Below are 24,406 nucleotides of genomic sequence, written 5' to 3'. Positions count from 1 at the left end.
AAGGCTATGGTTTTTCCTGTGGTCATGTATGGATGTGAGAGTTGGACTATGAAGAAAGCTGAGCACTGAAGAATTGATGCTTTTGAACTGTGGTGTTGGAGAAGACTCTTGAGAGTCCCTTGGACTGCAAGGAGATCCAACCAGTCCATTCTGAAGGAGATCAACCCTAGGATTTCTTTGGAAGGAATGATGCTAAAGCTGAAGCTCCAGTACTTTGGCCACCTCATGCGAAGAGTTGACTCATTAGAAAAGACTTCGATGCTGGGAGGGATTGAGGGCAGGAGAAGAAGGGGACGACAGAGGATGAGATGGCTGGATGGCATCACTGACTCGACCAACACGAGTCTGGATGAACTCTGGGAGTTGGTGCTGGACAGGGAGGCCTGGCGTGCTGCGATTCATGGGGTCGCAAAGAGTCGGACACGACTGAGCGACTGAACTGAACTGAACTGCACAGTCTGGAGTGTGGAAGGGAGAGATTTCCACCTGACAGTGAAAGAGATACTTGGGAAGTGACTGGGAAAGAAGGGAAGAAGGCAAAGAGAAGGCAGAGACATTAGTGGAACATGAAGACGTTTCAGTAGAGAAGGAATGTCTGAGCACACTCATTTACTCAGCTGAACTCACAGGGCACTTACTAGATTGCAGGTACTGAAAAAGACACTGGTAATATCCTTGAGATGGGATAGAAGCAGAGAGGGGCAGAGGGCCAAGTCAAGAGAGGTATTATAGGTGAAATGAGAATTGAGTTGCATTTGGAAGAAAAAATAGGAATTCGATAAGGTGAGGTCTGGTGTGGGTGTCAGGGATGGAGGAAGAGAAGGGAAGGAAAAAAATTCTAGGTGGAAGGGCCAGACTCCGTAAAGACACACAGGAATAAAACAACGCAAAGCCGACTGAAACTGAAAAGAGCTAAAGGCAGATGAGTCTAGAGAGGTTGTGGGGAGGGTGGGACAGATCATAAAGGGTTTTTTGTGTTAGAAATTTCAATGTGAATAATTTATTATTCTGTGCTAGGCACTGTGGTAAGTATTTGTATGCATTAGCCCACTTAATCCTCCCAACAATCTCATGAAAGGGACACTATTATTATGAATATCCCTATTTTATAAATGGGAAAACCGAGTCTGTAGACTGTTAGAAATAATCGAAATGAAATTGAAAGTGGCTAAAGTCACACAGCAATATGTTATAGATTAAAAAAAATAACGTCTAATTAGAAACTCTAAAGTCTATAAATATTGAGTCAGAGAAAATTAGTCTTGATAGAAAAGAATCAACACAAAAACTGAAACTACAGTGGCCTAAACTGCACATTGTAAATTTTGTAACTAACTAAAATTTGATGGGAAAATAAAGTATTTTTCCCAAAGTATATATATGGAAAAATTGACCTAGAAAAATTGAACTTGTGCATTGGACACAAAGAAACATTCACAGTGGGAGAAGGAAGCTTGGTAAATCTAATTATATACAAAAGCCAATTGATAAAAAAAATTTTTTTTTACTAAAGAATTCAGAAGGAAGAGAGTCTATTCCAAAGAAAATAATTTTGGTAAAGTGCAAAAATAAATGCTGAAAGTTTCAAAGCAGCTTAATTGTGTGCTATAGAGCACTGAATATGGAATGAAATTGGCTTAATGGGATTTGTTTTGCAAGCATGAAATTATACATATAGAGACATATACATGTTACAGATAATGACAATATTAGCATGATTTTGTAAATATATTTGAAACTGTAAATACGGGTTCCTTGGGGTCCAAATCATGTGATAAAATGTTCTTTACTTGGCTGCCATGGCCTAAGAGAGGAGGGAGGGGAGGCTCTTGCAAGGATTGGAGAGGGAGGGAGGTGGAAAATTAGACCAAGGACCTTTGAGAAGGATCTTGAGAGTGGGGGATTTGGGCATTTAGGACAGGAGGGAATGTCTTAAAAGAATGCGTTTGTGAGCTAGAGACGGGTTTGGGTCACATTTCTACTAGCATCCACTGCCCTCAGCTGTCTTTACCACCTACACCGCTGGAGCCCAGAGACTTTCTTATACATTGGTTAGGAAGAAGGACAAATGAGTTCTTTCAAAGTACGAAGGAATGGCCGGGAAGGACATGCCTTCCAAGATGGGAAAGAACATGAGCTTCTGGGGTGGGGGGCGGGGAGGCGTGTGAGTGGTCTGAAGGAGGCTCCTGGCTTAATGGGGTCAGCGCAGAACGAGTGGGCGTACCCGAGCACGAAGCTTTGTGATGCTTTGTGTGGGTGACTCTCAGTGGACAAAGGACCATTCAGAGTTTCTTGATTTATTCATAATGTCGCCTTTACAATCAGCCCTCATTTCTCATTCACATTTCATCGTCATAAGAGCATCTTAAAATCTATAGATATCACAACTGCTGCTGATTGACTTTAATACTTTAGCATTAATTCAAATGTGAAAAAATTTAAAAAAGTGAGCCTGTGCTATTAGTTTCTAGTAGTATTTCCAAATTACTTAAAAGCATACAACATTTAACTCTATGCCCAAGTTAATAGTTTTTTGTATATAGTATCTGTGCTGCGCTGTACTGAGTCGCTCAGTTGTGTCCGGCCCTGCAATCCCATGGACTGCTTCAATGTTAAAATTTGAATTCTAAGGCTGTTTACTAAGAACGTTAAACTATCAAAGTATAAGGTATACAAAGCTATAGAGAAATAAGGAATGCACTTCTTTGAATAGGCTACATACATAAAGTATGATCTCTTTGAAAGACATTCATTAATGCATTCATTCATTCAAGAAATTTACCTGAATGTCCACCGTGTGAAAGGCACCAGGCTAGGAGCGGTGGAAATGATGATGAGTAAGGCACAATCCTGCCCTTCAGGACTTTATAAACTAGGAGAATTTTTCAAGGTATTCTCTAACAAGTGAGTTACAAGCGATTTCTAATGTAGAGAGGAGCGAATCCTTTTTGCATTGAGTGTTAGTTTAGTTGTCTTTGCAAAAGCTTCTTTCTTCTCATAATACGCGGCCTCATTAACAAACACTGGGTACACGGTTTGGTCTCCACCCAATGAAATAGTCTTTCCATCAAGAGTTAAAAACACAGGATCCTCAGGGTGCAAGGGTTTCCAATCTTGATCCTTTCGGGAAACAACATACATAAATTATATTTGGTTTTTCTCCTACTTTACAAATTGTATACTGGAAAAGAATATGAGAAAGGACGTATATGTATATATCTATCTCTATGTATTCATCTATGTAACTGAATCACTTTGCTGTACACCAGAAACTAACACAACATTGTAAATCAACTATACGTAGTAGTAGCATTAGTTGCTTAGTCGTGTCTGACTCTTTGCAACCCCCATGGACTGTAGCCCACCAGGCTCCTCTGTCCATGGGATTTTCCAGGCAAGAATGCTGGAGTGGGTTGCCATCCCCTTCTCCAGAGGGTCTTCCTGACCCAGGGATCAAACCAGGTCTCCTGCATTGCCGGCAGATTCTTTACAGTATGTGCTACAGGGAAGTCCCATCAAAAAATCAACTACACTTCAATTAAAAAATAAATTAAAAATTCTTATGTCAGGCTCTAGACAACCAAAAGGACAGCATTATCTTCTTTTAAAAGAGACAAGTTAGAGGTATGTGACTAAACTGAGACTGAGCAGTTTGTTTTGGCAGCAGTTTTAAGAGTTCCCCTTTTTATTTTTATAACTGCCACATGATCAGAGTCTGCTTTGGTATCAAGTTCACCTTGAATGTTGCTGAAGAGGTTTATAATATCAAAAACCAAAACTACATGCACATGTTCTCAAGTGCAAATTTTATCTCTTGCTAGCTGAAGTTAAATTCCGCTCAGCAAAATTTAGGAAATATTCATTAAGAGTCTTCTGACATTCTACTGTTGGGGATAAAAAATGAGTGACCTTGTGCCTGCATGCTAGATGGCTCTATTCTGGTGGGGATTGGTGGGAGAAGGTGGGGATGGGCTGGGAAAAGTCTGGGAAAAGCACAAGATAGGTGAATATTTCCTATACGTGTTTCCACATTATGATAATAACTGAATCATTTAAGAGGTTCACAATCTTTATCTTTCTGTCCTTTAAAACACTGCCTTCAGGCTCCTTCAAGTTTCCACCTGGATCCCACTAAGGCACAAAGCTGGATCTGCTCCACTAATCTGTATTTTGGGGCAGGCTGCTTTATTAAGTCAGAGAAGGCAATGGCACCCCACTCCAGTACTCTTGCCTGGAAAATCCCATGGACGGAGGAGCCGGCTGCAGTCCATGGGGTCACTAAGAGTCGGATGACTGAGTGACTTCACTTTCACTTTTCACTTTCATAAATTGGAGAAGGAAATGGCAACCTACTCCAGTGTTCTTGCCTGGAGAATCCCAGGGATGGGGAGCCCGGTGGGCTGCAGTCTATGGGGTCGCACAGAGTCGGATATGACTGAAGTGACTTAGCAGCAGCAGCAGCAGCTTTATTAAGTTGTAAGTCTGAATGACTATCATTAGGGTCATTAAATAGCAGTCTGAACTGGACCAGTGGTTTCCCACTCTAATTACACGGGCCAATAAGATCAGATTATCCCAGAGAGGGGACCCGGCGTTGTTATTTTCTAAAAGGCGCTGTAGGCAATGCGCCTCCAGGGTTGACTGCACCAGGCTAGGCAATCCATTGGTTCTCTTCCATTTCTGAGGTCTGCTAGTGTGTGGGGAGATGGATGTTTTAGCTTTTTAGAATCTTAGCTCCTCTCTGCTTTTACCTCTGCCTCTTCCAGATTTAAACTTCCTATTCTTTCCTACGAGCCTTTTCTTCCCCTCCATTACACCATTATTGATCAAACCAGACAAAGAGCAGATAGATACTGGGGTCTTGAGGGGTCAGGGAAAAAAGGCAGAAAACATTCCAAAGGAGGAGGTTCTGATTGGTTTGCTCTCACTTTTACAGTAGTGATGACAGGGAGGTGGTAGCTCAACTGGAAAGAACCTTCGTTCTGGATCTGCCATCAGTAACTACAGGACGGTGGGAAGGATCTAATTTCTGAGCCTCCATTTTCTTACATTAAAATAGATATGATAATTCTTACCCATTGCACTTAAAGCAGGAATTTCATGTTCTCTGACCCCCATCCACATCTCATTATTCTGTTATAGCATCTGGTTATCTTCATTTCAAGACCACAGTTTAGACTTTAGTATATCTAGACTATAAGTTCCACATGAATATAAACCATATTCATTGATGTACCTCCAGAGCCCGCACAGGATTTACTCCAAAAATACTCACTCAGCGATGATCTGAATACCTTATCTAGACTAAAGTGTTTTTGAGAACATCTATTGAGGAAACTCACATATGTAAAATGCTAAATGGACTGTTAAGTGTTAGTCGCTCAGTCATGTCCGACTCTTTGCAACCCCATGGACTGTAGCCAGCCAGGCTCTGCTGTCCATGGGATTCTACAGGCAAGAATACTGGAGGTGGTAGCCATATCCTTCTCCAGGGCATCTTCCCCACCCAGGGACTGAACCAGGGTCTCCTGCGTTGCAAGCAGATTCTTTACCGTCTGAGTCACTGAGTAGGACTGTAAAGTTCTACTCAAAACTGTGAGCATGCTCAGTTGTGCCCGACTCTTTGCAAACCCATGGACTGTAGCCTGCCAGGCTTCTCTGTCCATGAGATTTCCATGGCAAGAATACTAGAGTGGGTTGCCATTTCCTCTTCCAGGGGATCTTCCCAACCCAGAGACTGAACCCACGGCTCCTCTGTCTCCTACACTGGCAGGTAGATTCTCTGCCACTGAGCCACCTGGGAGTCCCTCCACTCAAAGGTATGGCATCATTATTTTGAATATCTAAAAGAAATAGTGACCATTACCTGAAGTTTAGGGTGGATAATAGCAGCAATTTCTCCACTTTCATTCCTGGGATAATCAACTTTCTCCATTATTTTATAGACTTCAATAGCACAGGGAGGAAATTCTTTTCCTGTGACAAAATAAATAAATAAATATAAACAGCAACTAAAAAAAACACCACTCCTGATAAAAGGGAAGTTTATGCTTCAAAAAAGGAAAAACCAAAAGCTGAAAACAGACAGCTATAGGGAGAACACAGTATCTTTTTTGCTTTTAAACCATTTTATTCTCCACACCCTCTCCAGCATTTATTGCTTGCAGATTTTTGGATCGCAGCCATTCTGACTGGTGTGAAGTGGTACCTCATTGTGGTTTTGATTTGCATTTCTCTAATAATGAGTGATGTTGAGCATCTTTTCATGTGTTTGTTAGCCATCCGTATGTCTTCTTTGGAGAAATGTCTATTTAGTTCTTTGGCCCATTTTTTGATTGGGTCGTTTATTTTTCTGGAATTGAGCTGCAGAAGTTGCTTGTATATTTTTGAGATTAGTTGTTTGTCAGTTGCTTCATTTGCTATTATTTTCTCCCATTCTGAAGGCTGTCTTTTCACCTTGCTTATATTTTCCTTTGTTGTACAGAAGCTTTTAATTTTAATTAGATCCCATTTGTTTATTTTTGCTTTTATTTCCAGAATTCTGGGAGGTGGATCATAGAGGATCCTGCTGTGATTTATGTCTGAGAGTGTTTTGCCTCCTACACTGTTGGTGGGAATGCAAACTAGTACAGCCACTATGGAGAACAGTGTGGAGATTCCTTAAAAAATTGCAAATAGAACTACCTTATGACCCAGCAATCCCACTTCTGGGCATACACACCGAGGAAACCAGAATTGAAAGAGACACATGTACCCCAATGTTCATCGCAGCACTGTTTATAATAGCCAGGACATGGAAACAACCTAGATGTCCATCAGCAGATGAATGGATAAGAAAGCTGTGGTACATATACACAATGGAGTATTACTCAGCCGTTAAAAAGAATTCATTTGAATCAGTTCTGATGAGATGGATGAAACTGGAGCCAATTATACAGAGTGAAGTAAGCCAGAAAGAAAAACACCAATACAGTATACTAACACATATATATGGAATTTAGGAAGATGGCAATGACGACCCTGTATGCAAGACAGGAAAAAAGACACAGATGTGTATAACGGACTTTTGGACTCAGAGGGAGAGGGAGAGGGTGGGATGATTTGGGAGAATGGGAATTCTAACATGTATACTGTCATGTAAGAATTGAATCGCCAGTCCATGTCTGACGTAGGGTGCAGCTTGCTTGGGGCAGGTGCATGGGGATGACCCAGAGAGATGTTGTGGGGAGGGAGGTGGGAGGGGGGTTCATGTTTGGGAACGCATGTAAGAATTAAAGATTTTAAAATTTAAAAAACAAACAAACAAACAAAAAAAAAACCATTTTATTGTGAAAGTACATAAAACACAATTTCACCCAGAAGTAGGATTGCTGGGATCATATGGTAATCCTATTTTTAATTTTTTGAGGAACCTCTATGCTGTTTTCCATAGCAGCTGCACCGACTTAGATTCCCACCAGCAGTGCATAAGGGTTCCCTTTTCTCCATATCTTCAATATAACTTATTTCTTGTTTTTTGGTAATAGCCATTCTAAAAGGAGTGAGCTGATATCTTATTATGTTTTTTTTAAATAATTTATTTTATTTTTTTATCGGGGTATAGTTGCTTTTCAATGTTGTGTTTCTGTTGCACAATGAAGTGAATCAGCTATAATATACAAGTAGCCCTGGTCTCCTAGCTTTCTCTCCCACCCCACTGGCCCATCTCGCCCACCTAGGTCACCGGGGAGCACTGAGCTGAGCTCCCTGAGCTATACCGTAGGTTCCCACTAGCTATATGTTTTACGCATGGTAGTGTGCACACATCAGTCCTGATCTCCCATTCCATCCTACCCTCTTCCCCTCTCATTACGGTTTTGATTTTAATTTCCCTGGTGACTAATGATGCAGAACATTTTTTCATGTCTGTTGGCCATCTGTATGTCTTCTCTGGAAAAATGTCTATTCAGATCTTCTGCTCATTTTTAAATCAGTATTTTTTTTTTTTACTATTGAGTTGTATGAGTTCATAAATATTTTGAATATTAGTGACATCAGATATATAATTTGCAAATATTTTCTCCTGTTCAGTAGATTGTATTTTCACTCTGTTGATGGTGTCCTTTGCTGTGCAGAAGCTTTTAGTCTAATGTAGTCTCATTTATTTTTGCCTTTGTTGCTTCTAATTTTGGTGTCAGATTAAAAAAATTGCCAAGACCTATACCTATTTCAGGAAGCTCACTGCCTATGTTTTCTTCTATACGTTTTATAGTTTCAGTTCTTATGTTCAAGTCTTTAATCCATTTTGAGTTATTTTTTGTGTATGGTCTTTAAAATAGTGGTCATTTCTTTCTTTTGTACCTAGCTGTCCAATTTCCCCAATACCCCTTATTGAAGAGACTGCCCCTTCTCCACCATAGATTCTTTGCTCCTTTGTTGTATATTAATTGACCATACATACATGAGTTTATTTCTGGGCTCTCCACTCCGTTCCATTGATCTGTGTGTGTTTTTAGGTCAACATTATATGGCTTAATTACAACAGCTTTGTAATATGAAGTTGGGGGCGTTCCTGGTGGCTCAGCTGGTAAAGAATCCACCTGCAATGTGGGAGACCTGGGTTCAATCCCTGGGTTGGGAAGATCCACTGGAGAAGGGAACAGTTACCCACTTCAGTATTCTGGCCTAGATGATTCCATGGATTAGATAGTTCAAGGGGGTCACAAAGAGACAGACATGACTGAGTGACTCTCACTTTCACTTTGTCAGGAAGTGTGATGCCTCCAGCTTTGCTCCTCTTTCTCAAGATTCTTTGAGAATAGCTTTGGCTATTCGGGGTCTTATATTGCTCCATAAAATTTTAGTTAAGGATGTTCACAACAACACTAAACCAAAGGATGTTCTTGAATGATTCCTACCAGTACTGGGTCCACAAGTACACAGCAGTTGGACAGAGGTGGAAAGCAGACCTTAAAAGTCAGAGCCGGGGAGAGAGAGGCTTGGAATGAGAGTCAGGACACCTGTGCTCTAATCTCCCAGCTGTGTCAACTTAAGCAACGTGCTTAACTTCCTGATGCTCACTTTCTTTACCTGTCAGATGAAGGTTTCACATCAGTTCATCTTGGAGGGCCCCTTCCAGCTCTGACATCCTGTAATTGTGTAACTTCAGGAGGACGTTCAGCAGGTTAGATGACTTTGCCATTGTGCTCCTCCTCTTAACTAAGTATGTTAAACATCTGGGCAGCTCTTGAACAGTGAGATATTGGGATATAGCCAGTCTGCCCATAGTGGTGTGAAACTTACAATGCTGCAGCAACATTAAACAACCCAGTGCCCAGAAACTTGGAAAAGGGGTAGTTTACGTTTATACCAGGCTACCTCTGAATAAACAGGATGAACTTTCATCCAGCACAGAGCCTACAGTGTGCTATGGTTGCAATCCAAAGGAAAATCTTCCTTTTCCCTTAGTGCAGAAAGCGCAGCCAGGGTGGAATTCCGATATCCTGCCATCACTTCTGTACCAGTTTGCTTCCACTGCATAATATGTTATGCCAGAACTTTGTGGCATAAAACAACCCTCTAGTTTAGCTCATGATTCTGTGGCTTGGTTGGGCAGTCCCTCTGGTCTAGGCTGGACCGGCTGATTTCTAACTGGCTTGCTCATGCATTTGCGGTGAGCTGGCAGATCAGCAGGAGGTGGATGATCTAAGATGACTTTGCTGTCTTATCTGGGCATTTGATGGGCCCTCAGCTGGAGCTGCGGAGAAGGCAATGGCACCCCACTCCAGTACTCTTGCCTGGAAAATCCCATGGATGGAGGAGCCTGGTAGGCTGCAGTCCATGGGGTCGCTGAGAGTTGGACACGACTCAGTGACTTCACTTTCACTGTTCACTTTCATGCACTGGAGAAGGAAATGGCAACCCACTCCAGTGTTGTTGGCTGGAGAATCCCAGGGACGGGGAGCCTGGTGGGCTGCCATCTATGGGGTCGCACAGAGTCGGACACGACTGAAGCGACTTAGCAGCAGCAGCAGCAGCAGCAGCAGCTGGAGCTGCAGAACTATTGGCTGGGAGGCCTCAGTCTTCAGCCTCCTGGGCTTGTATCATCCAGCAGGCTAGGTGAGCTGATTCGCAAGATGACAGTGCAGGTTCCTAAGAGCAGTGAGACAGCAAGCCCCAACACGCAAGTTCTTTTCAAATCTCTTCTGTGGTATAAAACATGTCACATGGCCAAGCCAGATCCAGGTGGTAGGAAAACAGACTCTATCTCTAGCTAGGACATGGAAGCAGGGAAGGGAAGAATTTGTGGCCATTTTAATAATCTACCAAATCTTCCGAGATGAAGACGGAAACATCAGATGTCATTTCTTTAAACCAGAAGGTCCACTGGGAGGAAAGAATAAAGTGGTAGAACACAAAGGAACATGTTTTTGCTACTTAGAATCTCAGAGCTGGAATGACTCTCAAATGCTTAACTTCCACTGATGCTTGAATATTCTCTGTATCTTTCTGGCTAAGTGCTCATCTTGGTCCTGCTTGAACAGCCTCACAAAGTGTGGTCTGTTCCACTGTCGGTCAGCTTTGTTAATCAGAAATTTCTGTCCTTAGATAACATTATCCCACAGACTCTATTCTGCCCTCCGAGTCACAGAAAACTTGTCTAATTCCTTTCCAATATGACACTTCTGAAACTCTAAAATAAAATTGGCTTCAAGACTCCTTTTTGCCAGTCTAAGCGCCTTTAATTTTATCAACCAGCACTCAAATATTGTCACATACACGAGGATACATGTGAACGTATTCTGTAAACTGAACTTCTATGTGCATCCTTGGGATTATTTTTATTATGGTTTTCAAACTCTTCAACATTCTCAATCATCTCCTTAGCTAACCTCTACAATAAGATGTTTCTCCTGAAGTATGTATTCAGAATTTATTCACAGGTCTCCCCAAGTGTTTATTCAAGGCAGAAAAGAGATTATTTTCCCAATCTAATGGGAGAAAATGGTTTTGTATTTTAATTTGCATTTCTGACTACTAGTGATATTGGACATCTTTTCATCTGTTTATTGGACATCTGTATTTCTTGGTATTTCTTTGCTTTTTAAAATGGACATTAATAGGAAAATGAGGATTTCATTTGTGAAACTATTTGGTAGCTGCTTTTCTTGAATGTGTCTACACTGGTCATTGAAGAATGGCTGAGATGATTAATTTTTAAAAAAAAAAAACAACCTAATATCACAAACGTGGCAAATTTGACCTAGGGCCCATTGTTATTTCAGTGTTTAGTAGTATAAGCCATTATGTGTACTCCATCTCATCTTCCTTTCCTGATTTATTTGCACACACACAAGCTCACAATGAAAGAAACAATTTCTGCCTACTACTTACCTTCATTGAAATTCTGTATAAAATCAAGAGCATGTTTAATCATTTTTCTCATTTGATCTAGAATATCAGCTCTCAGAACCCCCTGAGGCTGGGGACCAACTTCTATACCTAGGTACAGAAGGGGAGATAGTCACATTTCATGTGTTAGAATAGAAGATTGAGCATTTTCAAACTTTAAGATCTAGAATTGCATCATTAAAAATGATTAAAAAAGGCAGACCATGTAGCATAATGGAAAATATGTGAGACATAATATTGGGCAATAAATAAAGCAGAACATTTACAAGCTATATGCATAGTAAATAAAGACTGGGAGAGAACATAAGAAAATCAAAGAGTTGTGTTATAGTAGTAAGGTCTCGTGGGTCTTTTTTCTCTAAATTTCCTTCAATGTTGTCAAAATATTTAAAAATCATAATACAGTAAAAGGAGCAGACAACTTTATATTGACCAAAATAGTAAGTGACGACAAAGAGACACTGTCATAGACACAGCTTGTAGGAGAAAACACATCTATTTAGTAATAGAAAGCTAAACTAAACAAGCCATGCATTTAAGTCAAACGACAATCTATGTGACCCTGGAGCCATATTCTTGCCTTTAACATAACAACCCAACCTGCCATGATAGTCAATGGTTTTAGATTTCTGTGGAAAAAACCTGTATTCATTTCTTCTCATTGCAATAAAATTAATTCCCATACCATCCGGTCTGCTTCCTGTGGCTGTCAAGCATTCTTCCACAAACCTACAAAATATTTTTCTCTAAACCCCTTATCTAGTCCTTTCCCTCCTGTCCAAGTCTCCCACACTGTTATCATTACAATCATCACCTTATTCATTTATAAAACTATTTACCAATACAACATCATCCAATCCTTTCCATCAATTCATATACATTCTTTTCCACCTATCCTGTTTTCACCCACTTCTGTTATTTCCTCATTCACAAAATCTTACTGTATTCTCTTTTATCTTCATTTTTCATTTTTGTGTTTAGCTTTTCTGGATATATGTTTGGGCATATATTTAAGAATATGGTATAACTGTGGCTAAGGTATGCATCAATGCATAAATGATTTGTAAATATGTGAAAATGTGTTTGTGGATATGTCTGTCTGCATTCTGTACAAGGTATTATTGCTTCCCTACCCAAAATTCATTCCATCTACTCCTTGCTGACAGTCCTGATTTTGGCTGGGTTTCCAACTCAGGGGTAAACACAGAACAGTTTTGCTCAATCACAGTACTCCATCAGCCCTAGTAGTTAATTGAAGAATGCATATATGACTCGGTTCTGAATAACTGGCCACAACAGAAGGTCCACAGGGGAGTTCCTGGGAGTCTCCTTTCTTCCATCAGATACTGCCATGTTGCACATGATGCTTGAAATTACAGTGCACATCTGTGCCACCTAAGGTCATGTTGTTGTTGCTTAGTCGCTAAGTCATGTCCGACTCTCTTGAGACCCCAGAAAACTATGGCCTTCCAGGGGATTTCTCAGGCAAGAATACTGGAGTGGACTGCCATTTCCTTCTCCACAGGATCTTCCTCACCCAGGGACTGAACTTGTGACTCCTACATTGGCAGGTGGATTCTTTACCGCTGAGCCACCAGGGATGCCCATCTAATGTCATAGAATTATTACAAAATACTGAGCTGGAGAGAGTGTCTCTCTGATCTTAAGTGTTCCCTCTGCCCATGACTGGATGATATAAAAATATTCCAAATAATATAGTAAAGTAGGGATAATATTTCTAATTATTTATAATGATCTTAATATTCCCCCACACTGAAGCGTTTGAAGGATTTGACTCTGTTTTCAGAGGAATGGTTTTTTTTTTTTTTTGCCACACTACATGAAGGATCTTAATTCCCCAGCCAGGTATCAAACCTAGGCACCCTGCAATAGAGGGGCAGAGTTTCAACCACTGAACCACCAGGGAAGTCCCTGGATCCATTTTTAAGAGCCAAATATATCAATAGATATTCGTTCTAGCTAAGAGCAACATTGCCCATAAATGTAATAAACCAAAGCCTGGAGAAATCTTATGCTTTATTTAGTGTCATATATCTTTATCCTTTATTTTTAAGCACTTGGTTTGTTTGAAATAATTACCTACACTTGGTCATTTAGCTTGCCTCAACTGATCCTTTGATTATGCACCAAAATTATCAAAAACCAAATAACCAAGATAACTTTAAATCTACTTCTAAGTTGTGTTGCTGTTGTTCAGTCGCTAACTCATGTCTAACTCTTTGTGACCCCATGGACTGCAAGACAAAGCAATTTTAAGGATTACAGTGTGGTCTGCAAACAATGATGTTAGTATGTCACTCAGAAATGAGAATGGAATGTAGAAAAAAAGAGACTGTCGGAGAGGGTGCATGAGAGTGCAAGTCTGTGTGCTGGAAGTTACCAGAAGGTAAAGACAAATTCACAGCTCAGTAACTGACAGGGCAAACAGGTGAATAGATAATAAACACAGGTTATCAGAGACTCTACTGCAAAGCAGAGGCTAAGAGGGATGCTGGGAGAGAGTTTTCCATGGGTCTTCTGTATTTCTGCATGTCTTGCCAGCGAGATACTGACTGCCTTGCCTCTAGATTATTGTTTTAAGAATTTTGTACAGTGGATACCCTTGGAAGATAGGGCTGGTGTCTTGCTTGAGCAAAAAGCAGGTTTCTTACTACTCATTATAAAAGACTCAAATTCCTTTAGCTCAGTGCTTCTTTCTGGAATGTAGAAAGTTGGTCAATGAAAGTGAGGAAATCTGATATAGTTAGAGACAGCCTGGGGATAGTTTGCTTATTACTTGACAATTATAAGCCATAATGATAAGCAAAGTAGCTGCAAATAGTCTTTAAATTAGTTTTCTCAGAGTTTCATCTCAGACATATTTTGTTTAGCTGTGACAGTGGGAAATGTGACTTACCAACAGGATACTTGGCTATAGAACGAGTGGTTGCATATTTGAGAGAAGGATGCTCAATAAGGTAAACATAGCAGGCTAATGGAGCCAAAGACGTCTGAAAAGAATTCAAAACATGTTCTTATTATGTAAAGACCATATGCCTTGTTCTCTTTGCTTTTATGTTTAACTTCATCAACTAAGATTAGTAAGACAACTTTTTGAAACACATTCTAAACTCCAACTACATATAAAATTAGATTACATGTAACTTTCTGGATAAAATGTATATTAAACAATTCTCCAGAACCACGAACAAAGTATATGAATAAATTCTTCTGAAAGGCTTTCGTTATTTCTGTTTTCATCACTTGATACACTGAGTATTTAGCTTACTATGGGTCTCTTAAGGAATTCTGTTTCTACCCGTGTGGGCCAGGTCTCTCGAGATGGCAAGTAACTCCCCAACTTATCTGAATAATTCAAGACAGGCCGCTTGGTTTTGATGACAATGGCAGCATACAAAGGATTCAGCTCTCCCTTCAATGAGCAACAAAGATACTGCATTATGATCTCTTACCAGAACTACTATCTAGTCACTGTCACTAATTCAAGGAAACAAAAATAATAGTTAATCCTTACTATCTGCTACAGTCACTCAGCTAAATGCATTAAGAATTTTTTTTCTTATGTAAGGCTTATTATGGGCTTCCCTGGTGGCTCAGACGGTAAAGCGTCTGCCCGCAATGCGGGAGACCGGGGTTTGATTCCTGGGTCCGGAAGATCCCCTGGAGAAGGAAATGGCAATCCATTCCAGCACTCTTGCCTGGAAAATCCCATGGATGGAGGAGCCTGACAGGCTACAGTCCATGGGGTCGCAAAGAGTCGGACACGACTGAGTGACTTCACTTTCACTTGGGGTAGCTGTTGTTATTATGCCAATTTTATAAAACAAGGAAAGCAAGGAAGTTGATTATCTTGTTCAAGGTTAGCAAGTGAGAAAATCAGGATTTGAACCCAGGTGCTGGCTATATGGGTCACATATTTTTCATTAAATCATACTAGCTCACACTAGTGCTCTGGAAGGAAGGCTATTCATTACATAGAGATAATCATACAGTTTATTATTTGTGTTTTGCTTGACAGTTATTTTCTAGCAGTTTTTCTTGTTATAGGCACTGGACTGCTGATTTTTTCATCCTGTAGATTTATGAGCCTTAAGATGATTAGCTATATGAAGTACCGAAAGATCAGATGTATATTGGGGTATATGAATCAAATGGAGACAAAGACAGGGCTAAAGACAGTCAATCTTTTTATCATTGGTCTTTAGTCAACATTAAATGACTATCTTTTAAGCTTCTTAATGCTGTAATTGAGCCACTTCAACCACTTCAAAATTTTGGTGTTAATTTTACTGAAAAACCTATGATTACTGTCATAGTCTTAATAAAAGATCTAAAATTGTATAGACACAGTTATTCATATGTTCTATTATTTTTTCATTATATTTATTATTTTGCTCATTTCTTCTCCTTTTCTTCTGCCTGTCACTGCTACTTCTATTCTGGTGCTCCCTTCAGCCCCCCATTTCTCTTGGACCCTCCCTCCTCACCCTTTTCTGGTTGTTTCAACATCTATAATCAACTTAAAATTACAAGTCCTAGGCTAACTTGTAAATTAATAACATTGACATTACCTTAATATAATGAAACATCTGAATTAAAAAGTCATTCCTGGAATCTTCAAGAATAAGAGTGCACCCCATGTTAGAAGTAGTGTTGTGAAGGTCAAAAATAATGTCATAGGAATCTTCACTGTCTTTTGGACCAAATAAATGATTGATTTCTTGAGCCTTTCTCACTTCATATGGCAAATCCTCTGACTCTTTTTTGCTGTTATTAGCAGAAAGAAAAAGATTAACAATACCTGTAGCTAAGACAACATCAATATACAACGAGAACACAGTATATTAGAAACCTGGCACCAAACCTTTAATATGAAAAACCTCGGAGGGAAGGGGAACTTTATTTGAAAATTTTATAAATGAAAAATTACATTTTCCCTTCTGTTTGATTCCAAGTCGTGTTGCATTGACATGCTTGCAAATAATAGTTCATTTATGTGGCTGGTCACAGGAAAGACATTTCAAACAATTTATCATTTGACTTCAACTCTGAATGAAATTCATCCATTAATTTAATCGAGAGTCCCTTAGTAGTTAAGTGCACTGGGCTATAATGAAGCTAGAGCATCGAATGCACCTATTATTTTTTCTACACTCTAGCTATTTCTAGTGCACAAGAATAGTCAAACTTAGGAGCTCACATCATCTCATTAGGGATTCTTAAGTGATTCTAGGACCCACTAGTGGTCCAGGGTCAAGGTTTACAGAGAAGAGTCTGGGTACCCTGTGAAAGCAAAACATTGCAGGTATATGCATATATGCATTTTTCTAGGATGAGGGTTGATATTTTTTATTGAATTCTCAAATGAGTCTCTACCTGTTGCCCCCCACCTCCAACCTCAATGGTTAGGATACATTTTTTTTCTTAATGTACATGATAATTTAAATTTATTTTTCTCATGAAAGCATTCAACATTTCCCTATAATTCCATTTATTGCTATTCTCTGACTATTTCTGTTAGCATCTTCAAAAGACCTACAGTTTGCACCTGAGCAATTCTTGCCTGGAGCAATCAAGAAATTGGAGCAGCAGTTTTTCAACTATGAAGAAAAGCTGCATACTAAGGCTAGTGCAGTGGGAAGACTGGGGCTTCCCTGGTAGCTCAGCTGGTAAAGAATCCACCTGCAATGAAGGAGACCCTGGTTTGATTCCTAGGTCGGGTCCCCTGGAGAAAGGATAGGCTACCCACTCCAGTATTCTCGGGCTTCCCTGATAGCTCAGATGGTAAAGAATCTCCCTGCAATGTGGGAGACCTGGGTTTGATCTCTGGATTGGGAAGATTCTCTGGAGGAGGGCATGGCAACCCACTCCAGTATTCTTGCCTGGAGAAGCCACATGGAAAGAGGAGCCTGGAGGGCTATAGTCTGTGGGATCGTAAAGAGTCAAACACTGAGCGACTAAACACAGCACAATGGGAAGACAGAAGTCTGTGGCCTTTATGATATCACTGTACCTGCCTGGACTGCCTACCTCTGGACTTGTTATTTGTGGAAAGAAACCCTTATTTGTTTAAGTCATTGTTTTCAGATTTCTATTATAAGCAACCAGATAGTTCCTAAAGGCTACATGCGTATGTATGTGTGTGCAGGCTAAGTCACTTCAGACATGTTCTTTGTGACCCTATGGACTGTAACCTTCCAGGCTCCTCTGTCCAAAGGATTCTTCAAGCAAGAATACTGGAGTGGGTTGCCATACCCTCCTCCAGGGGATCTTTCCGACCCAGGGATCAAACCTGCATCCCTTATGTCTCCTATCTTTGTAGGTGAGTTCTTTACCACTGATCCCCTGGTGGTTCAGTCAGAAGAGTCTGCCTGCAATGCAGGAGACCTGGGTTCAATCCCTGGATCAGCAAGATCCCCTGGAGGAGGAAATGGCTACCCTCTCCAGTATTCTTGCCTGGAGAATTCCATGGACAGAGGAGCCTGGTGGGCTGCAGTCCATGGGGTCACAAAGAGTCGGACACGACGGAGTGACTAACACTTTGTTTACCACTAGTGCCACCTGGGAAGCCCAAAGGCTACAAATGCACTTTAAAAGTTAATTAATGCCACAACTCCTTAAGTTCCTCCCTCCTTGCCGCAACTGACTTGCTTCTCCTTCTCCCCCATGTAGGTAAAGGACACCACCAGCTACTCAGGTGCTCAGAGTCAAGAAATGATGTCCTGAAAGATAATAAACATCTCTTCAGTATATGAACAATTGAAAGATTTAGTAACCCACTAGATGTAGGGAATAAAGAATGTGGAAGGTTCTAAGATGATTTCCACAAGTGATTAGTGGGTAATGATGACATCACTGAGGTGAGGAATACAGGGAAAGCAGCAAAGTTTAGGAGAAGGAGGATGGGAGAAGGTAATTGACTAATCTATCTCATAAGTTTCCATAAACACCCTGAAAAAACACTGTCCAGCCTCTGATAAATGTTAGATATAAGAAGCAGAAAGTGAGTTTAATTTAAAAGACTACTCTCATTGAAATGCAAGCCACCGAGTGGTCATAAGAAAACTCATAGTTCATTTCAGAGTTATTTGGCAAATTAACAAGCCAACTAAAAGTTATTCTTCAACAAATCTTTAGTGGTAATGTAAGAGTTAGTTAATACATATTTTAGGTGAATAGATAAACCTTAATCGTGTTGACATAACCTCAGTCATGAATATAAAGCATATTTGAATTTAAAATTTATGTTGGCAAAAATATGGTTCGATATGTAAGCTATGCTGCTGCTGCTGCTAAGTCACTTCAGTCATGTCCGACTCTGTGCGACCCCATAGACAGCAGCCCACCAGGCTCCCTGTCCCCAGGATTATCCAGGCAAGAACACTGGAGTGGGTTGCCATTTCCTTCTCCAATGCATAAAAGTGAAAAGTGAAAGTGAAGTCGCTCAGTCGTGTCCAACTCTTAGCGACCCCATGGACTGCAGCCTACCAGGTTCCTCTGTCCATGGGATTTTCCAGGCAAGAGTACTGGAGTGGGGTGCCATTGCCTTCTCCTATGTAAGCTATGACTAATGTATAATTGCCCCAGAGAATGTATTCCATAAAGTGAGGCAAATTTGTATAAATATAGTAGCCATCTTTTGATCTGTGATGAGATTAAAGTAACTCTTTAAACTCAAAACAGGATTTAATAGAAAATGAGTATATAAAACAGTGTTATATTAGTTGTTGCTGGGCATGACTTGTATCTTAGCTTGTCATCTGTTAGCTCATTGAGAGCAGAAACCATTTTGTACATAACTTTGTATTCCCACAGGATCTGGCACAGTGCCCCATGAAGAGTAGGTGTTTAATAATATTTTTATGTAAATGAAAGAAGTGGTAAAAAGCTTAGAGGCCTAAATATCTACAGGAGTAGCTACAATGATGTAAACAAAGGCAAAAATAATAAGGACATAGAGCATTATGATTGTATACACTATATGTAATGTATCATCAGCTATAATTTAAATTCAGAAAACTCAGGTCTCAGGGAACCACTGCTGAAGGTAGTACATATACTCTTCAGATCAGAGAGCAGTCTAATGTTTTCTGATGATGGTCATTTCTTCACTCTTTCATTAAACAAACATTAACTGAAACATTACACTTTTCTTAACTAGAACTTCATGCACTACCAAAACATAGTTGCAAAAAACATAGTAGTGAATCACCTAGAAAGCTAAAAAATATGTACCTGAGCATAGCGGTCAAATATTAATTTAATGCAAAAGATTTATTAAATCTGTTTCTTTAAAGATACGATTTAAAAATAAAAACCTTTGTTATTTGTTGTTCCAGTCTAGATAGAATATATTAAAAAAAAATAAATCAGTTAAGAAGTGTCTGATGTTTAAAAAAGTTTATAAAAGAGTACATGAATGTCCAGTTTAGGTAATTAATTCATCACATAGTATGACTAAAAGTGAAAGTGATCTTATTCACAATAGCGATTCTATGTATGAACATGAGTATCATGCATACACATGTGCTTTCATACATACTACTTTTCACACACACACACACACAAACACACGTGTGCATGTGCACACATACAACACAAAATATAGTCTTACCCAAGATTTTCAGGGTCAAAAACTCGATTCAGGTCACAGTCAATATATCTGGTGCACTTCTTCACTGCTCTTGGGTTGGTGATAAATGGTTTTACCTCCAGCCCTGTTCTTTGAATCTCAGTGCTGTTCTCCAGCCAGTGCTTAACTAGAAATACTCCTGTTAGTTCATTCCCGTGAGTTCCTCCAAAGATAGCCACCTTTTTTATAGGGTCTTCAGCAACGTGACAAGAAGTCATTTTTGTCAAGTAGGTTTATCTGATTTCGGCAATTCAGAAGAGAGGAGATCAAAGAAAACTCAATTTCTTAAGCAAAGTTTAGAAACTTAAATCTAAATGAGACTTGAACCTAAGTGCAAAGTTCAGACTTCTCTTGAGTGGAGTATATTTTAATTTTCTGTTACAAGTTCTGAGCTCCGTTTATTATAGGGATACTCCCTTCTTTAGCCCTGCCCTTTACCATATTTGGGTTAAAATATGCAGAGATCAACTAGAGATGCAGCTGTTTACTTTAACTTCTAACTCCCTCAAATGGTCGGTAGATCTCAATGCAATAATAAGTTAGCATCTCACACTTAAGCGAAACTTCTGCTTTCTCTTTAGCCAGAATGTTTTCTAACAGTGTTTTCACGATTATTCGTGGTAGTAAAAATAGATTACACTTTTCTTATCCTCAAAAATATAAAATAAAAGACTGGCCCATAGTATGCATCTTATTATTCAATATTTATATTTCTGCTTAAAACCATTTCTTCTCTGAAATGAGTTCAGGCCCTATTTATCTTCTGAGGGCATCTGAATTTTAGCTCTATAAACAGCCAATGGCAGATCCTCAGAGAACTCCTCTGGAACCACTATCCTTTCTTTTTCTTTATTTTCAGTACATTAAATTTATTCATAAAAAATCCTCAAAAATGTACATTTTTTCTTTTTTAACATAGTAAAACACAAAACTCTCGATTGAACTGACATTTTTAATTCAAAATCAAATTAGCAGAATATTAAATACTTGAGAATCTTTTAAAAATATAAAGTTACATGCAATTTTGTAGAACTGACATAAAAGAATGGATCAAAATTGGGAGAATATTCCTTCATTCCTAAAAAGAAAATATGTCCAATAGAAGCTGTGAAGATGCTTGGGTACACAGTTTCTTCAGTTGTAGTACCAAAGCCTGTCTTTGTGAATCTAAGAACTTTATGCATGTGAACGGCTTCTTACAACAGCAGGATGGACTGGCTGGCGTTCCCCTCCCTCCAATTACCGTGCAGTATTATAACACTGACCTTTGGCCTCCAATCAGCACAGTACATAGTTTGTGAGTGCTGATTAAAGATACTCACTTTGATTTAGAGCCTCAGGACTTTTCAGTAAGTGAGCCTCTTCAGAACCCATGACTAAATGTCACCTGCCTCATTTTTGGGGCATCATCTGTGCTTTGGAAAGTACAGCCAACCCATTCAGGTGCCACAGGCCCACACGCTGGATGAGTAGTTAAGCTGAGCAGGGTCATGGTTTCCTTTACAACATTTAAGGCACTTCAACACATCAGCTATCAGTGTATAGAACTAGTAAGGCATCAAATAAGCCACCACAAAAGTAGGAAGAGTGATAATGACAGGGAGTGAGGAGTGTGCAATCCAGTGCCCAATTGGCAAGTGCTCACTGGCAACACTGGAGTGAGCGGACAGATGCAAGCCTCGGTCAGCCTGTGCTTAGACTGGAACTCGTTACCACCGTATAACTTTAGGCAAAGTTACCACCAGCTCTGCACCTCCAGACACAGTGTGCAGTACAATCTATGTGGACTTCTTGTGATAAAGGACCTAGAATTCTAAATAGTGAATTAAAATACTAGACCTACTACCATATTTTATTGACTATGCCAAAGCCTTTGACTGTGTGGATCACAATAAACTGTGGAAAATTCTGAAAGAGATGGGAATACCAGACCACCTGATCTGCCTCTTGAGAAATCTGTATGCAGGTCAGGAAGCAACAGTTAGAACTGGACATGGAACAACAGACTGGTTCCAAATAGGAAAAGGAGTACATCAAGGCTGTATATTGTCACCCTGCTTTTTTAACTTCTATGCATAGTACATCATGAGAAACACTGGGCTGGAGGAAGCACAAGCTGGAATCAAGATTGCCGGGAGAAATATCAATAACTTCAGATATGCAGATGACACCACTCTTAAGGCAGAAAGTGAAGAGGAACTAAAGAGCCTCTTGATGAAAGTGAAAGAGGAGAGTGAAAAAGTTGGCTTAAAGCTCAACATTCAGAAAACTAAGATCATGGCATCCAGTCCCATCACTTCATGGCAAATAGATGGAGAGACAGTGGAAACAGTGTCAGACTTGATTTTTCTGGGCTCCAAAATCACTGCAGATGGTGACTGCAGTCATGAAATTAAAAGACACTTACTCTTTAGAAGGAAAGTTATGACCAACCTAGACAGCATATTAAAAAGCAGAGACATTACTTTGTCAACAAAGGTCTGTCTAGACAAGGCTATGGTTTTTCCAGTGGTCATGTATGGATGTGAGAGTTGGACTATAAAGAAAGCTGAGTGCCGAAGAATTGATGCTTTTGAACTGTGGTGTTGGAGAAGACTCTTGAGAGTCCCTTGGACTGCAAAGAGATCCCACCAGTCCATTCTAAAAAGATCAGCCCTGGGTGTTCATTGGAAGGGCTGATGTTGAAGCTGAAACTCCAATACTTTGGCCATCTGATGTGAAGAGCTGACTCATTTGAAAAGACCTTGATGCTGGGAAAGATTGAAGGCAGGAGGAGAAGGGGATGACAGAAGATGAGATGGTTGTATGGCATCACTGACTTGATGGACATGGGTTTGGGTGGATTTTGGGAGTCGGTGATGGACAGGGAGGCCTGGCATGCTGTGGTTCATGGGGTTGCAAAGAGTCAGACACGACTGAGTGACTAAACTGAACTGAACTGAACTGAACTACCATATTATTAAGCTGACTCATGTAATTTTTTGGAGATTATAAATCACACTGGGTTTTTTTTAATCCTTTCTTTCAGAAAGCTTTCTCATGGTGAGAGACACAAGAACCAAATCAAAGATCACTGAGTCTTAAAAAGTTACTTTGAAACAAGACTTTTTTTTGGAAACATGCTTTAATTTCTTTCTCACGAAGTTATTAGTAATTCAGTGTCAATTTTCTTAGGGATATTCCTCACTTTTTGCCTGAATACTAAAAGACGAACAACTATTAATAATTTTCAAGACATTGTAATGCCTGAAAATGTCTTGAGACATGCTCTATATTCTTACCAGATCATATGAGTTTATACCGACAGCCTAATTTACTGGCCGCAGAGACTCTCCACTGGAATGTGTTACTTAAGAAGGGGTCTTATTAGGGGAAACTATGCAGAATACTTTACTAAGATGATTACATTCTTTTGGAGAAATGAGTCTGAGCCATATCCAATTTGATTTCATGCTCAATCACCCAAAAAGTCAAATATGCTCAAGTACTGAAAACATTATGTACTAGTAATGGGAGATCGTTCAGAAGGAGTACAACAAGAGTGATTCCTCACAACTACAGAGTAGTTTAATTTAAAAAGTTTTTTGCCATCTGTTTTCTCAGTTTATTCACATATCCACTTTAGGTGATAGGAAGGGTTAGCAATTGACATTCCCAGTGCTCCAGTGCAGTGGTAAGAGAAAAAAAGACTAATTTGGTTAAGTCGCCGAGTTTCTAGGAGAAAACCAGGCCTGGGATCCAAGTTTTCTGAATCCAAGTCGAGTGTTTTTCACAGAACAATAGGGTGTTCCCTGTTATTTTTGGCTTTCCCCAAAATTCTAATATTTTTCTTTCCAAATTCACATAAACAGTCCAACAGTGTGCTCAGGAAACAAACAAGCTTACAAACAAAACACATGATGGAAATATAAAATGTGAATGCTTCAAAATAGTTAATAAACCAATACCTGTTTTCTTCCTTTAAGAGATTATAATGCAGAGACAGAGAAAGCATAACAATAAAATTAAAATACACACATTGAAATTACTGTTCTAATTTCAGAAAAAAAAACCCAAAACCTGTAGCTTTTGATTTTCTGTCCACATCCATGTACCCTGAACACTTCAGTGCAGAGATGCAGAAAACAAGCATAAATGTAAACAGATGACGATCGTATTATTTAGTTACTTTGGTTTCAAGAGCAGTAACTATGGTAAATTATTAACACTCGATTATGTTTTGTTTCTCTTCTGCCAATTTCTGGTTAGTTCTGTCCTTTGCCCTAGTCTCTCTGGAAATGCTGCTTCAGCTATGTACTTGTAGCTGGCACAAATGACTTGCATTTTGAGGCTTGTTTTATGGAATTTTAACAGATCAGCACT

The 24,406-nt window shown here is 39.7% G+C and overlaps 1 protein-coding gene across 1 annotated transcript; it reads right to left on the bottom strand.

The window, feature by feature from the left end:
* ASPA (aspartoacylase) lies at nt 2,282-20,430 on the bottom strand. Its single transcript, XM_005693407.3, has 6 exons — nt 20,027-20,430; nt 15,984-16,179; nt 14,309-14,402; nt 11,374-11,481; nt 5,867-5,976; nt 2,282-3,120 (listed from the first exon to the last, which is right to left on the bottom strand). The coding sequence occupies exons 1-6, from the start codon at nt 20,260-20,262 to the stop codon at nt 2,923-2,925; spliced, it is 942 nt and encodes a 313-aa protein (XP_005693464.2). The 5' UTR covers nt 20,263-20,430; the 3' UTR covers nt 2,282-2,922.

The sequence above is a fragment of the Capra hircus genome, chromosome 19 (genome assembly GCF_001704415.2).
Source record: "Capra hircus breed San Clemente chromosome 19, ASM170441v1, whole genome shotgun sequence".
Classification (NCBI taxonomy): domain Eukaryota; kingdom Metazoa; phylum Chordata; class Mammalia; order Artiodactyla; family Bovidae; genus Capra; species Capra hircus.
The sequence above is the reverse complement of the archived record's forward strand: the minus strand, read 5'-3'. Positions and strand labels throughout refer to the sequence as shown.